At 32.1% G+C, this 16,200-nt stretch overlaps 2 protein-coding genes across 2 annotated transcripts; both read left to right on the top strand.

Moving 5' to 3' along the window:
• Window positions 1-208: 208 nt before the first annotated feature.
• Window positions 209-4,979, top strand: LOC134250399 (uncharacterized). The gene is made up of 5 exons (XM_062732751.1): window positions 209-285; window positions 400-578; window positions 2,854-3,099; window positions 3,412-3,537; window positions 3,898-4,979. The coding sequence occupies exons 2-5, from the start codon at window positions 554-556 to the stop codon at window positions 3,996-3,998; spliced, it is 498 nt and encodes a 165-aa protein (XP_062588735.1). The 5' UTR covers window positions 209-285; window positions 400-553; the 3' UTR covers window positions 3,999-4,979.
• A 3,484-nt stretch (window positions 4,980-8,463) lies between these two features.
• LOC134250387 (heparanase-like) lies at window positions 8,464-15,576 on the top strand (the record flags this gene model as incomplete). The annotated part of the gene is made up of 10 exons (XM_062732739.1): window positions 8,464-8,564; window positions 10,510-10,730; window positions 11,418-11,594; window positions 11,991-12,168; window positions 12,734-12,784; window positions 13,464-13,664; window positions 14,099-14,213; window positions 14,321-14,433; window positions 14,652-14,783; window positions 15,252-15,576. Coding segments are annotated over 10 exons (1,449 nt in total), but the record flags the coding sequence as incomplete, so codon positions are not given.
• Window positions 15,577-16,200: the final 624 nt, after the last annotated feature.

The raw sequence follows: 16,200 nt of genomic DNA, 5'->3' as shown, positions 1-16,200 counted from the left end.
AGCTCGAAAGTGTAATTGAGAATTTCGATCCCGATGAATTTAATCTTTTTCTTCGAAACGTATGGAAATCAAATGTATATCCCCGTGGCTTATATCAACAAATCACTCCACTTTGAAAACGATTATTTTTCATATTCTAACATTTTTATAATAACGTAAAGAAAAGATTAAAAGGCATAATTTTATGATGTTTATACATTTTCTTAACTCGGAATCGAAGTTCAAAATTAATTTCTCAGAAACTTGAATTTCCTCAGGACTTTTAAACAGATTAATTATTCATTGGTAAATGTAAAACAGAGAAAAACGAAGTCTATAGTTATTGACCTTCGTGCAATTATATATTTTCAAAGAAATGGAGTTGATTTCTTTTTCAAAATGAGGTTGTTCTATTTTCAGAGATATGTAAAGCTTTCTGCGTTTCACCATTACTGATTAGAGAGTAAATTGTTTCAAAGTTATTGTGAAACCAAGAGCCCACCAGTTACAACGAAGCCACCAAGAAAGAGAATCAAAGGAATACAGGCTTCTCTCTATACATTAAATCTTAATAATGGAAACAATTCAGGAGAAACCTGGTAAGTGAAGTTAATTATCTTTTCCCATTACTATCGTAGGATACATCATTTCATGCATGTAGCCTCTTTAGTTGAAGTAGTGTATGAGATATGCAGAATTTATAGTATTTTGTTGGCTCCTTCTTTTATTTAAACGTTAAAAAAATGAAAATCTAAGCAAATAAATGTCACAGGGTGACAAACCCTTGTTATGCCCCTATAACTGTATAATCAGAGATTTGGATGCACATCGTTCTGTCTGTACATTTATTTATTTTTTTTTTTTTCAAAATTTGTTCATAGTCATAATTTTATTAGTACAAATTAGATCATGTAAATGGTAAACAACTTAAGAAAAAAATTCATTATTTCATTTCATTTATTGATCATTCTTTCATACTCATTATTATCAATTTGTAGTGTTGTATTCTTGTTTGGATTGTGTTCTGTTGTCATGTGATTGATCTTTTGTCATATGATTGTTCTGATTAGATTGTGTTCTGTTGTCATGTGATTGTTCTGTTTGGATTGTGTTCTGTTGTCATGTGATTGTTCTGTTTGGGTTGTGTTCTGCTGTCATGTGATTGTTCTGTTTGGGTTGTGTTCTGTTGTCATGTGATTGTTCTGTATGGATTGTGTCCTCTTGTCATATGATTGTTCTGTATGGATTGTGTCCTGTTGTCATGTGATTGTTCTGTTTGGATTGTGTTCAGTTGTCATGTGATTGTTCTGTATGGATTGTGTCCTGTTGTCATGTGATTGTTCTGTTTGGATTGTGTTCTGTTGTCATGTGATTGTTCTGTATGGATTGTGTCCTGTTGTCATGTGATTGTTCTGTTTGTATTGTGTTCTGTGGTCATGTGATTGTTCTGTTTAGATTGTGTCCTGTTGTCATGTGATAATTCTATATGGATTGTGTTCTGGTGTCATGTGATTATTCTGTTTGGATTGTGTTCTGGTGTCATGTGATTGTTCTGTTTGTATTGTGTTCTGGTGTCATGTGATTGTTCTGTTTGGATTGTGTTCTGGTGTCATGTGATTGTTCTGTATGGATTGTGTTCTGATGTCATTTGATTATTCTGTTTGTATTGTGTTCTGGTGTCATGTGATTGTTCTGTATGGATTGTGTTCTGTTGTCATGTGATTGTTCTGTATGGATTGTGTTCTGTTGTTATGTGATTGTTCTGTTTGGCTTGTGTTCTGTTGTCATGTGATTGTTCTGTATGGATTGTGTCCTGTTGTCATGTGATTGTTTTGTTTGTATTGTGCTCTGATGTCATGTGATTGTTCTGTTTAGATTGTGTCCTGTTGTCATGTGATTGTTCTGTATGGATTGTGCTCTGGTGTCATTTGATTGTTCTGTTTGGATTGTGTTCCTATGTCATGTGATTGTTCTGTTTGTATTGTGTTCTGGTGTCTATTATTTGCACAAGAAATATGTAGTTCAACTACTATGAAATCACTGATTATTGTGGGGGTTAAATATAGATGTTTCCAAGGTATTGAGAAACCCATAAATTTATGACCCCTTGAAAATATGTGATTTTACAGTAAGTTTTTGTAAACCCTAGCAAAATCCGTAGTCACACTTAAATGAAGTTGCTGCTTTTAGTGAAAAAAGACATGAAACAATTCTGAATTTGTTTTTATAATTCAAAATATATCTTGTGCAAAATAACCATACCTTGGCAAAAGTTACAATATGCATTTTATCTTTTCACCTTGACCTACTTAATTGCAAGCACACTTGTTTGAGATACATTTCAGACATGCTGGATATTTTTTTCTGGTCTTGAAAATTGCATATTTTAGTCCATGCTTGCATAACATGCAAAAAAAAAGAATATACACAAATAGTTCTTGAGTAAAACACTATCTAAATGTCACATAATTCACATGAATTCACTTTTGATTTAATTACTGGTATATTTACTACCAGGTACTCTAAAGATGGGGACTTCCATATATAGGAACAATTAATGTTCACATGTCATTTGTGATACACATGTTGTATGTTGTTAGAATTGCTATACTTTTTGATAATGTTTACATGTACAGTTGAATTTTGTCATTTTGAACAGTAATGTCTTATCAGTATAATACCAGAGATAATCAGGGATGTTTTGAAGTGATTTGGAAGTCACAACCATTGTTTCTCTAATATGATTTTTAACCTTAACATCTTGAATCCTCAGGTATCTCAAAGTTTAATCTTGGTCTATGAACAAGCTTTGACTGTATATAATATACATGATATACATATTTTATTTAACACTGTATTAAATCTGATTTCCAGCTTCCAACTGCAAAGACCATGGGAAAGACCATGTCCATTTTGAGGCAGAACAGCTGAAGGACCATAATCTGGAGATTCACGTGAAGCAGAGTGAGGGTAAGGCGGACGTCCACCTGGGATTTCTACAGGTCCACCATCACTACGTGGTCTGTTTCTGTGTCAGTGATAGTCTGGGAGAGGAGGTTGATTATGATAAAAGGGAAAACCTCCATGTCGAAATCCAGAAAGTCACTCCTACAGAAGATGGTAGGGGCAGTTTTGTTTTTTTTTTCCACAAAGTTTTGATTATAAGGATAAACATGTACTACATATGCTTATATGTTGAATATCTTATGTGGCTTATCAGTAGTTTTCATATTGTCTCCCTTTTATTAGGGAATGAGAATTACATAATGTACATGTATTTTTATCATTTACGAATTTGTTGCTCTGCATTTTTGGTCAATGATCATTTTTAGAAAATTGTATGATTTTATGCTCCTCTTTGAAGAAGATGTAAAGGGTGGATAAATGTTTCAAGTACATCTCTTGTTTATTTTTCACATAATACACTTGTAGGTAAGGGACATGAGCTGGTGCTGCATTTTAATGCTCATCGTGAGAAACTGCTGACAGAAATGATAAATATATACAGCAAAGACCAACAGACAAGACTCAAGATTGTTATACATGCCAGAGTTCTAGGTAATATAAAACAAAATGATAAATATATACAGCAAAGACCAACAGACAAGACTCAAGATTGTTATACATGCCAGAGTTCTAGGTAATATAACACATAATGATAGATATATACCACAAAGACCGAAAGAAGAGAATAAAGTTTGCTATACAAACTAAAGAGTTCTAGGTGATTTAAAGTCAAAAATGATAAATACAGGCAATAGACAGCAAAGACCAACAGAAGAAATTAAAAATTGTAACAAGCCAGATTGTAAGGAATTAAACACGCGATGATAAATATATTTTGTATTATTTGTTATGTCCTCATTACAATGTATGAGTGCCAGTTAATTATTAATGCTTATGGTTTTTTCGTTAAAGGTAAAGGAAAAGGGACTCCAGCATTGAAGAATGGAATCAAGTGTTACAAGGTAGATACTGACGAGGATTCAGACGCACACAGTGATTGGCAGGGATTCTAAGCGATGGACTGATGTCAGAGAGAGGGACAGGCCCAGTGTAGTATTACTATTAATAGAACGATTCTCAGAATTAGGTCGCTCGCTAACAGTTTACAGCATTTTGTATAGAATTCTAGATGGAGATTACAAATGTAGTTAGTATTTGACAATTCATATTTTGATGATAAATTAGCTGATGATTAATATATTATTAATTTTTTTTTTATTAAGAATTTTTTATTGTTGAATTGTAGATGATATTTTTCACTTTTTTACAGTATTTAATCCAACAGAACATTGGTTGTCCTATATTGTGTCCAATACAGTAGTCAGATAGAAAACTGGGCCCAACTCAATGTGAAATCTGCTCGCTATGATTTCATTCAATAGGTCTTCCAAAAAAACTTCTGTTTGCCCACCTGCTTTTATTTATAGTAAAATCTCTCAGACCTAACAAAAAGTGCCTATAAGATTCCAGACTAAATACATTGTATGTACCGGTATAAATCTGAATTATATGTAATTCAGTAATGTAATTGCGAGACCAGAATTTTTACTCCTGCAGATAGTTTGTAAACAACCAAGCAGCTATTGTCATATTGGGAAAGCTAAGAACCCATATATACATTATGTATGTATGATGAAAAGGAAAAAAATAGAACATAACTTTTATATAGACTTTTTAAAGCATTTTAAAAAAAATACCAGATACATGTATGTACATGCAGTGAAGCAAAAAAAAGTAGTCAATATGCAAATGTTAATAGACATTATATTACATTTATTTCAGAACACTGTTGAACATATATTGCTCGCCTGATAATATGGTAAAGTAGTGTCAACTTTGAGTTACTGTAAGTTTCTGAAGTCAAATTATCTTTATGAAAATATCTTTACTTGACAATGTATATTTGGAGTTTTTATCCATTTTAAAATGAAAAAAATTACATGTACATGTATTTTGGACATATGTTTTTTCTGTCCTCACCAATATTTGTTACTTAGCGATATATGTTTTATTGATTTACCAATTTAAGTTATGCAGACAAAAAATGATCCTGGTACATGCAGTATTTAACCATTTGATGCAGTCTTTAAAGTTGTTCTCATTTTATGGTTTACAATATACTCTTTTGCTTAGATGTTCACTAATTCTTGAAATCAGCTTTTAATAATGTTTTTTGAGCAACTGCTAAAATTCTCAGCCTCATCTGAAAATGATTTCAACTTCTGTTACTAAATAGATGTACATGTACATAGGGTTCCTGTCAATGGTCTCTTGCAGGAAGGACACTGGATGATCTATACCTATACACTGCTGGATAAAAACTGTTTTTAAGATTTTATACCGTCTGAAAAGAAATGTTCATTATGCATGCAAAGTTTCTGTATTTTTTTTCTTTTTATAAACAAGTACATGTACGTTGATCTGTTTTTCAAATATAGGATCGAGGTATCAACTGAAATAAAACAGATACTATTTAGTTAAGTTATACATACTGACTATACATACAGACTAAATGTGTATTCCTGTAATTTATTTTGAGCTCATACTACCTAGCTTTCAATGTGTTGTACCAGTACATGTGATGATTGCATAATACAAAGATCTTAATTATACAGAGTGTGTATATTTCCAATTGTTTAAATTGTATATCTGCCAGGGTTAAGTTTAATGGTAGATACAATTGTAGAATGTCGTGTCAGTTTTATAGTAAAAACTGAATATTAAATACCTGAGTGTATTAAGTTTGGGGTTGGTGAATGGCTGTGTACCTACACTGTATAACCTGCCAGTTTTTAGATTTATGTTTTTTGTTTGTTTTCATTATTGATTATGCTTGTTTTGTAAATTTTTTCTTATTTTTAGCAGCAAATATATTTTGATATTAATTTACAATGTTTTCCAGTGAATTCCAATTTAGTTTAGCACAGTTTAAGTTCTCTAACAATCTGTTGTACTTGTAAATTGATTTCCCCTTTTCCTTATGACTGCTGTATATTTCTTTCTAATCAGTGTTTTAGGTAGGTCTTTAGTTGGCTTCTATTCAGTTTATAATTTAGAGGACTAATATCTCGTTGACAGTGCTTATATTTAATTATAATCCCAAGGAGTTTACTTATTTAGATGATAGAATCCTGTAAAGTATTTTAAACTCGGTCAATGGATAAAATCCCCAATAATAATATTTCCGAGTATAAATTATTTATTAAATGCAAATCTTGCTATGTTTCCTCAAATACATTTATAATATTCATTTTTTGATAGATTGATGAAAAGTATCATTTTGAAAAGGCATATCTTATTCAGAACCATTAAGGCGGTTAGCAGCTATCATATGCAGATATGGGTGTATTGCCTTGAATACAATATCAAAAGACCTCCTGATTTAGAATCAAAACCTAAATTAATTTTTAAAAAAATGTTTGAAAATTGTGAATGAGACATCTGAATTTTACAACCATTATCTTGATAATGTGTCCATTTTAATATTTTTTCTTTTGGTTACACAATATATGTTAGTCTCAGACTGGGATAGATAGGGACTTTATGTAAAAAAAAAAAAAACAACTCAAGGAAATAATGAAGGTGTGATTAGAAATACAATATTCTTAATCCCATTCCAGTATTTAGTCTATTTAAACAAATGGAGGTCTATAATATGCATATTTTATTTATATAATTATTATATATATACTGTTTTGTAAAGCGAGGGGTATGGGAATGTTTTGTGTTGATATATAAATATACATACATTGTTTGGCGAAACGTTTAGTCTGTTTATCTAGAAGTGATTAAAATTGTATGCAAGACAAGCGTTAAAGTGTTATGAACACAAACAGGTACATATGTGTAGTTTTACTGTTTATAATGTGGTTGACTGACAGAATCAATCACCAGTGGCTCAGTTGGACTAGAGCACCTGACTCAAGATTTAGTGGGTCTGGGTTCAAATACTGGTCTGGTTCATCACCTTCTTTTTCCTTTCATTTGGTGCCATACCATGCACTAAAAGACCCTGCCAGTGGGTTAGTGTCTGAAGGAAGGAATGTTGTCGGACAGATTTGATCACCCATATAGTCTGATAGTTTAATTGGAAGAACACATGACTGGATGAATATTCCGAGGGCCTTGATTCTGGTCTATCACATTTTACTCCCTTTCTGTTACTGTTACAACTCCTTTACTGCAAATTTAAAAGAATTATGGTATGTTCCATGGTGGTTGGAATGCAATATTGCACAGGGTATTGTAACTCTCTTGTCCATGTGTACATGTCCTTTTATGTCTGTCCATTATACACAAGATCTAGATAGAAAATAAAATTGAATCTATAATAAAATTGCTTTTAAAATTGCAAGTTAATTACTTCAAGATCAAGGAACTGAGGTCAAATAAGTAGGTGAAACTTCTAGGTCAAGGTCATAAAGTCACAAAGATAGTAAAGTTGTAAATTGAAAATCCCTGCATGATAGTACATTTGGAAAAAAACACCTTATGTAAGGTAATGCACAAGTTTTAACCACCCAATCTTCTCGTTAAAAAAAAATGGTCATGCAATTTTAAGCATTTTTGATAATTATGCCAAACATCAAATCACAGGTCAAAGTACATAGTACATTTGAAAAAAAGTCAATGTCTTATTTACACATCTGTTCATTTTATATGAAAAAGAAGGTCAAACATCATTTTCAAGGTCACATTATGCAAAATGTAAATTTATTTGAAAATGTCTCTTTTTCACAAGTTATATACATGTGAAATATAAAATCCATATTTTTTTCTCATTCAAAAGTTATGACCAAGTATATTAAAATTTTTGAATAGTAAGTAAAAAAAATAAGGTCAAGGTCATGGGGTCAAGTAAAAACATGTTTGGTAAGGTCACAGGAAATGTGAAGGTCCTGTCTCTTCTCAGTCAAAAGTTATGACCAAGATTAAATATTTTGTGACAGACAGACTGAGAGACCAGTGGCCTTGTGCAATTTAAGCAGGGGAAAAAATATGGTTCATTGTTGGTTTTATTATAGAATTAATTTCTTAGTAGTGAACTCTTTTGATACTTGTAATGAAATGAATATTCTACCTTCTACTATTGCCTGCATGTCTGTAAACAAATGTAATTTGTGCTTTTCAAAGAATTCTGCCACCCTCCATCCCTCTTACCAGAAGAGAGAAAACTTTGTGCCTAATTATAATCGGGATCGAATTGAGTGGCAAATTCAATCGGAATCGAAGTACATTTCAAAATCAAAACAAAATGCAGAATGAGGGAAATGAAAGTTTTCATCAATCATTTTAGACAGAAATTTAGTGGATATATCGTACTTTTCTCACTGCTTGTACGACTGATCCAGTCAGATGCCATGAACTTGGGATCAAATTTTGAGAGGAACAATGTTTATTTAGTCTTAATTAATTTTTGATTTGATTCTAATTTTTTTTAATGTCTTAGTGTTTGCACTATAGTTAATTAGATGACTGATTACTTTTGACACGATAATTTCGACAACATCAAGTCAATTTGTAGGCATTACACTTGACTCCGGGCTCATCCAGCACAAATGGGAGAAACTCAACTTAAGGTAAAGTACTGTACAACGTCTCCTAAACAAATCAAATTTTCAGGTGACTTTAGATAGGTGGCTTTATTTTGCAAAAAAGTGGAAGTATCCTTTCCACAGGATCTTGAAGACAGACATTGCACCCCCTCCCCAAATAGAAACCAGAGCTTAAACTGATAATTAAAAGATTCTAAACCCACTGACCCACTCTATGTACATATGCGGTAACGGGTTCATTTGCCTGATCTACACTGTTAAATAGGAAAATCATAAGACAGCGGGAGTCCGTTCGTCGCAGGTTTTAACCAATCATTGACAAGGTCAAAGAGGTTGATCTATATAAAGAAGAACTAACATGTAATGTGAATTTTTCGTTCAATATCAATTAATCGCCCGAACAAAATGAAAGATTAGTAGAACTATATCAAGAAAAAGTAGATTTATTAAAACACAAATATGACTATCAAACTATCAAACTATCATCATTCTCCATTGTGAAATGTAAACAAAAAAATTTTGGAGGGAAATATTAATGAACTTCATGTCTGACAAATCATACAAATTGATGTTTAATGTATGATTAAAAACTAAATTAGTATTGTATAATATAATGAAAACTTTAAACATGTGTTCATTGAAATAAAATTACCGGGGTACATATTTCTCGCCCAATATCTTGTTCGCCCTATATGTGGTTCGCCCAATACTTATATAGATATATTTGTATATATAAACTGATATGAATTAAAAAATAACATAGGCCTATATCATTTTTTCTATTTATTTCCTTTACGAACTTGGAATATTTTTTCTCAAATTTTGATATGAGGAACAATGTTTATTTAGTCTTAATTAATTTTTGATTTGATTCTAATTTTTTTGAATGTCTTAGTGTTTGCACTATAGTTAATTAGATGACTAATATGATAAATATCAATGTTAATTAGGGGGAAACATCCGTGTTATTTTTACGAATTGCGCTATGTTTTGAAAACAATTAAAGGACTGAGATGTTAAAAGGTCCATTATAGAAATGAACAGCGGATGTTGAAGGTTTTACCGTTGAAGAATCTCCCTTTGATCTCAAAAAAAAATCTCCAAACAGGTCTTCAGGTCTTTGACAGGTCATGCATTGAGTGTGACCATTTGTGGCAATATGCATATGACAGATGAACTACCTATATAGTTATGATGAACAAGGGCCCTAATCTTGCAGAATTGTGAATTTCAAGGCCCCAGGGTCAGGAGTGGGGGGGGGGGGGCTCTACGTATATACTGAAAATGAATTAATTATTTCATTTATTTACTTTTTGATAGGCAATTTTAAGGGTGCCTTTTAAAAATTTGTGCAACCTAAAAATGTGGAAAGAAATTCATTAGATTTTATTTATGGTTATTCAGTAACATTAAATTGTTATGATGATCAATGGTGCCCTTTCAAAATTGTGAATGCCATATAGCATCTGGCTTAAAACATGAATCAAATTCAATACACTGTAACTGGAACAAGTTTTAGGGCGAGCAGATGGATATTTGTTAAGTTCTAACACAGCCAGTTTAGAATTATATGATGTATTATTTGTTATAATTAATCCCTACACTGTATCTCTTAGAGATGTATGTACAATATATTTTAAACATGAACGGGAAATTAGATCATTGAAATCTGTGTTAATCTGTTAATCAAGGTTATCTGATTTTCTTGCACCTTAACCAATTTATGATTATTGAACAATATATTTGACGGGCGTATCATGCAATTTTTAGGGCGAACGAACAATGGAACCTACATATGCCAACATGCCAACAACGATGTTCTCAAAACAATTTTGTTGAACACATGGAATAGGGTTGTCTGTACAGAAGATTCATGATGGATCTGTTTTGTTCAATAGTTTTTGCCTACTATGAATCGAAATTTATCTAGCTCTGTATAAAACTTTTTTTTTCATATCTTCCTTTGCAGTTCTTCAAAAGTATTAACTTTAGCTAAAGGTCTTTCACCATACACCAATACATACCTGAGACTTGGTGGAACCGCTGCCGATTTTTGTACCTTCACATTATCAGATGTCAATAATCATTTTAATGTCACGAAGAAGCATGGGAGAAAATGGGAGAGACAGGATCTATTATATGAATTCCTCAGGAATAAACACAAAAATCTAACCGAGTTCTATATGACAGGTGGGTATATGTTGATATTACATAATCACAAAGTGACCTCTGTATCAGATATTTTATGAATCTATATGACAGTGAATTTTTATTCCACCTGAGCTTTTTTGATTGAAAGGTGTCAGAGGTCTGTCTGTTCATCTGTCTGTAAACCTCTCACATTTTCAATGCCTTCTCCAGGATCACCAGGGCAATTTCAACCAAACTTGTCACAGAGTATCCTAAGATGAAGGTGATGAAGTTTGTTCAGCTGCAGAGCTACAAGATATAATTGAGAACTCATGAGAATTTGTTAGAATTTTTTTTACATTCTTCTCAAGAGCCACCACTGGATTAGAGAAGAGGAAACTTATGTGAGAACTTTATAAAATAATGTAGAATCAAGTTTGTTTAAATCAGGACCCATAGGGTAGCATGGGGCTGCATTAGGGAATTAAAGTTTTGCATAGGAACATACATGTATAATATTATAGATGGACTCTATTATTAGTACATATAATTAAAATCTTCTCAAGAACAACCAAACCATATGAATCATTTAATGGAAACCCTTCTCAGGTAGTGTAGATTCTAGTTAACTTAGGGAAAACTTTTATTGATGAAGAACAGTAGGGTCTTGGTGACGCAGGTGAGTTATTTTTATTAAGAATTGTTTCAGCATTTATTACCAATCATCATATGATTTGTTTATTACAGCTAGAATGTGGGATGAAATCCATGAATTTGTGCAGAAGGCCAGCTTGGATCTGATTTTTGACCTCAATGTTCTTTTACGAACAAAAGATGACCAATGGAACAGCTCAAACGCAGAACTATTGCTGAAGTACACACAGTCCAGGGGCTATAGAATGGCAGGCTGGGAACTGGGAAATGGTAATCAAATGATTAACTAGGCTTAGATCACTTTCAGAAACAGTCTAGAAATGTAGGAGAAGAATATCTATAATTTTGGAACTCATTTCAAATCTTAGTGTCACATTGACAATCAAATATGTTTAAAAAACAGAGTCCCTTCAATAAAATTTCTTGTTGAATGTTAAAAAAAAAATGGGAACATTTTAAAGAGGATACAGTAATATTTGCACACTTGATAAAAACATGATTTTTATGTAAAGATATAAACTCGAAATTCATACAGAGAAAATTTACATTTAGCATTTTTGTGGCAATTCAACAATATCGTAAGAAACTCAATAGAAATGAAACATGATATCTTTAACACTGAATGATTTTATCTTTTCAAAGTGAAACACATTTAATTTATTCCAGAGCCCAATAGTTTTCACCATTTGAATTCATCTATAAATATAACTGCAGAGAGTCTAGGACAAGCTTATTTTCAGCTTTCACAAATGTTGGCCAAATTTCCCCAAATTCAAGGAAGAATTTTCACTGGACCAAGCACGACACAGCTGAACAAAGAGCCCACAGTACGTTATTTTACAGAGTAAGTCAACTGTTTCATCATATTGTAGTCACTGTGTACAGACTGTAGTACTATTCTGTTAACCTGACTTATGCAGATAACTTGCTGGGGGCCCTCATTTGAACAAATTTTAATGTATTGATCAGAAGCTTTAATTAACCAAAGTCTTATCTTTTTTACCAAGTAATTCAAGAAGAAGAAGATTTTGAAAGGATTCCATCTCACTAATTCTTAATACCAGGTATTTCCCCATAAAAGAGGGGGGGGGGAGGGCTTCATGTGAAAAAAGATGAATTTCCTTCACCAAAGGATGATTATTGGCAAGTTTGGTTAAAATTGGCTTAGTGGTTTCAGAGAAGTATTAAAAAAATGTTAAAGGTTTACAGAGAACACATCACAGACAGGTGCAGAACATTTTTTGCTCAGAGAAGCTCACCTGAGCCATCAACTCGGGTGAGCGTGAAATGGTGTTATCAATAAAAATATTGTACCATTATTATAAAATTGTACTTTTACATCCCATGGATGAATTCATCATTTTCATTTTCTTGACAGAAAAATTAAATAAGTTGTTAAATTTTTGTAGATTCCTGAAAACACAGGGAGGTGGAACAGTGACCTCTCCAAATTTTCATCAGTAAGTATACACAGTCAAATCTTGTTATCTCCGAAGTACTTTGAGATATCCATGGATTCAAGATATCCAGACTAAATAAACCATTCTGACAGACACTAAAATTGCCAAAGTTTCTTAATTATGTTGTTGAAAATACATGTTTACAATATTTTCAATCTCACATAACTTATAGCTATGATGTCCCAACTGCTCAACTATGAGGCCATGTAGCTTATGACAGTGTATTACAAAAAGCAATAAACAGAAAATTCAGTCTTTTTTAGTTGAATAGGAATTTGTTTTGATCACAAATAGGATTTTTAATTTAGGATGTCAATCATTCAACCTGACTATAAAATTGTGCTTAGTGACAAAGCTTTTTGTTATGCAGGTTTAAAAATTCATTGTTCAAATAGTGTTAAATAAGAGATTTTTGAGGACTTTCTTTTAGGACTTCGATGAAACAAATTAGGGGTATTTTAGTAATTATCTAAGATTTTTCTTATCAAAGGAGTAAAGTTTTAACTTCAAAAAAAAAAAAAAAAAATAATAATAATAATAATAAAAATGTGATAATTGGTAAATATCAGATAGGTTGTAATAAATAAAATAATTGTGCTTTTTGAAGCTATACCATAACACATTATCAGTAAAACTCTACACTTGACTAGCTTTTATATTAAACCTGCTATATTTACAGATACTATGTCAATGGAAGAACTGCTACAGTAAATGATTTCACAAACTCTGAAATCCTGGACAGTTTTGAGGAGGAGCTGAAAACTGGGAACAGGATCATCCAGGGAACGGGGGACAAAAGGAAACTGTGGCTGGGGGAGACGAGCTCGGCTTATGGAGGGGGAGCCGAGGGGCTCTCAGACGCTTTTGTGGCTGCTTTCATGTAAGTCCAGAATACGTACACCACATATGTTGTGAATTGAAAGAAGTATTTGTAGACTAGTGCTTAACAAAATGCATCAGTAGAACTTGATTAAAGTGTAGTTTTGAGAACTGGTAACTCTTGACTTGGCTATATCTGAAATTCAGAATAATTCTGTATAAATTCTTTGTTAGATTGTGTATACCAAATTAACAAAATACATTTTTCTTTTAGTTTGACCTCTGAACATTTAGGAAAAATATTACAAAACTTACGCAAATTGAGAACTGTTTTCTGATACTTTCAAAAAAACTGAGTCAGTTCAAAAACTTAGATTTGAAATCTGAAAAAAATTGTTACAATTCTAATTCTTTTGAAAAATAAAGTCAGTTCAAAATCTTACATTTTGAGATCTTTAAATAAATTGTTACCTTCATCACTGCTATTCCCAATAGGTGGCTGGACAAGCTGGGTATGGCGGCTAAAAACAGCGTGGACGTCGTCCTGAGACAGAGTTTCTATGGTGGTAAATATGCCCTGTTGGACGCCACAACAGTGGACCCCAATCCTGTAAGACTAAAACAAAATATTGTTTACTTAATACACTGCAATTGGGTATATTTTTCCAACAGAATTTTCTTCTTTTCTGATGAAATAATTTCTTTATTTTTGTGCAGGATTACTGGTTGACCGTGCTGTACAAACAATTGGTTGGAAACAAAGTCTTTAATATATCATCCTCTCCAAGTTCCCGGGATGTGAGATTTTACGCCCACTGTTCTTCAGAAAGGTCATTATCTAAATAAAAGTCACAGTATTAAAGTTGTTAACTGTCTAACACTTGCCAAACACAAAAGGAACAGAAGTAGAAAAACACCGACTGTACGATCACAGAAATTAACACAAATTTTCAAAAATATATCAGGACAGTAGCATTTTTGTATGACAAATTTCTAAAACTAATGAATGATGCTCACCACAGAGCTACAAGTATGCTGTCCCTTTCAGGTTTCCACTAGGCTCTGTAACATTATATGGTATGAATCTACTTTCTGATGGAGTAAATGTGACATTTCCTCAGCTTGATGGACAGTTAAAAATTTATCTCCTGACACCTCCAAACCAAGATCTGAAGTCAAGGTATTTTGCTATAATATAATATTTATAGGTACGCTTTTCCTCCTTAATTCAATTTTTTGTACAGGTCATTCCAAAATATTTTTTTTTTGGAAAATTTTGACAAATTAAGTCATATCAGTTTATTCCACAGTAAGCCTGTCTTGCTGAAAACAGTCTTTGATCATTTTCCTGATTTTCCTTCACAACACTAGATCTGATGATGCAGTTTACATTGACATATTGATTTGATGTAAAAAAAAAAAAAAAAAAAATCTTGTGAAAGCGTTGTAATAAATATTTTCATAAAAGTAGAAAACTGCAAAATATAAGTTAGAGATTTTCATATTTAAAATTTATCCACAACAAAATGTATTGTGTACTGGACATTTAGTGGTAAAAGAATTCCATTTCGCTGTATTTTTACCATATTTTCCTTGGACTTTATTTTTTTGCATTTGGCAAAGCAGGGGTATTATATTTTTTGTTTAGATTTGTGAATTTGAATGGCATTACCTTGGAGATGACCTCTGACACCAGTTTGCCCCAGTTGATCCCGAGAATAGGCACCAGACCTGTCTACCTGCCTCCTTTCTCCTATATTTTTATTGTGGCTGATGAAAAGACTTACAGTAAAGAGTGCATCCATTGACAGGAAAACATAATGGAGAACTGGGCATATATCCTGATGGCAAACTAATGCTTCAAAGATTGGTGCATAATTATAATAAATAAGACCTGCTTGTGCAATATACTTTTATATTTTTTTGATATGTTTTTTATTGAATTTTTTGATATTAAACACAGTCACATTTAATATTGTGTTGTTAACATCTTGATTTTGTATAGATTACATACACATTAATTTGACTGTGTAATGTCTAACTTTAGAATCTCAATAAAACGAGGCCAAGTCTAATTATTTCTACCCTAGAGATTTTGATAAATTTTCTTGAATTAATTTTTCTTATAAATTTATTGTTTTAAGATTAAAAATGGAATGTTTACCATCCTGATTTCTGAGAGGGCCATCTCAAAAGTTCAAATATTACTATTGGACCCTATGGGGAATAATTTGGAAAAGTGCCAAATTTTCACTTTTTTTCAATATTTTTTTGTATTTCTGCCTTAGAAATTTCTTTTTCAGCCAAGTATATGAAAGTTATTTAAAAACTTTATCTGTATTGTAGATATAAAAAAAATACTTGCATCAAGCCTTTAAACATTGTTTATGGTAGACTTGAAGTTTATATTATATGAATCTGTATGGTTTTTTCTGAACAACTTAATCATCAATCCCTAGGTAATAGAGGCTAACATTCCTAAACAAATGTTAACCATGAAGAGAGTTGGACCAAATATGGGATAAAGTTCTAATACAGTGTAGACAATCACATGGAAAATATTCAATATATCTTCTCAAGAAATGTAGTGCAACAGT

This window comes from Saccostrea cucullata, unplaced genomic scaffold (assembly GCF_032062105.1).
Source record: "Saccostrea cucullata isolate Sc308-1 unplaced genomic scaffold, CSIRO_AGI_Scuc_v1 ctg102, whole genome shotgun sequence".
Classification (NCBI taxonomy): Eukaryota; Metazoa; Mollusca; class Bivalvia; order Ostreida; family Ostreidae; genus Saccostrea; species Saccostrea cuccullata.
This window is presented reverse-complemented; position numbering and strand designations above follow the sequence as displayed.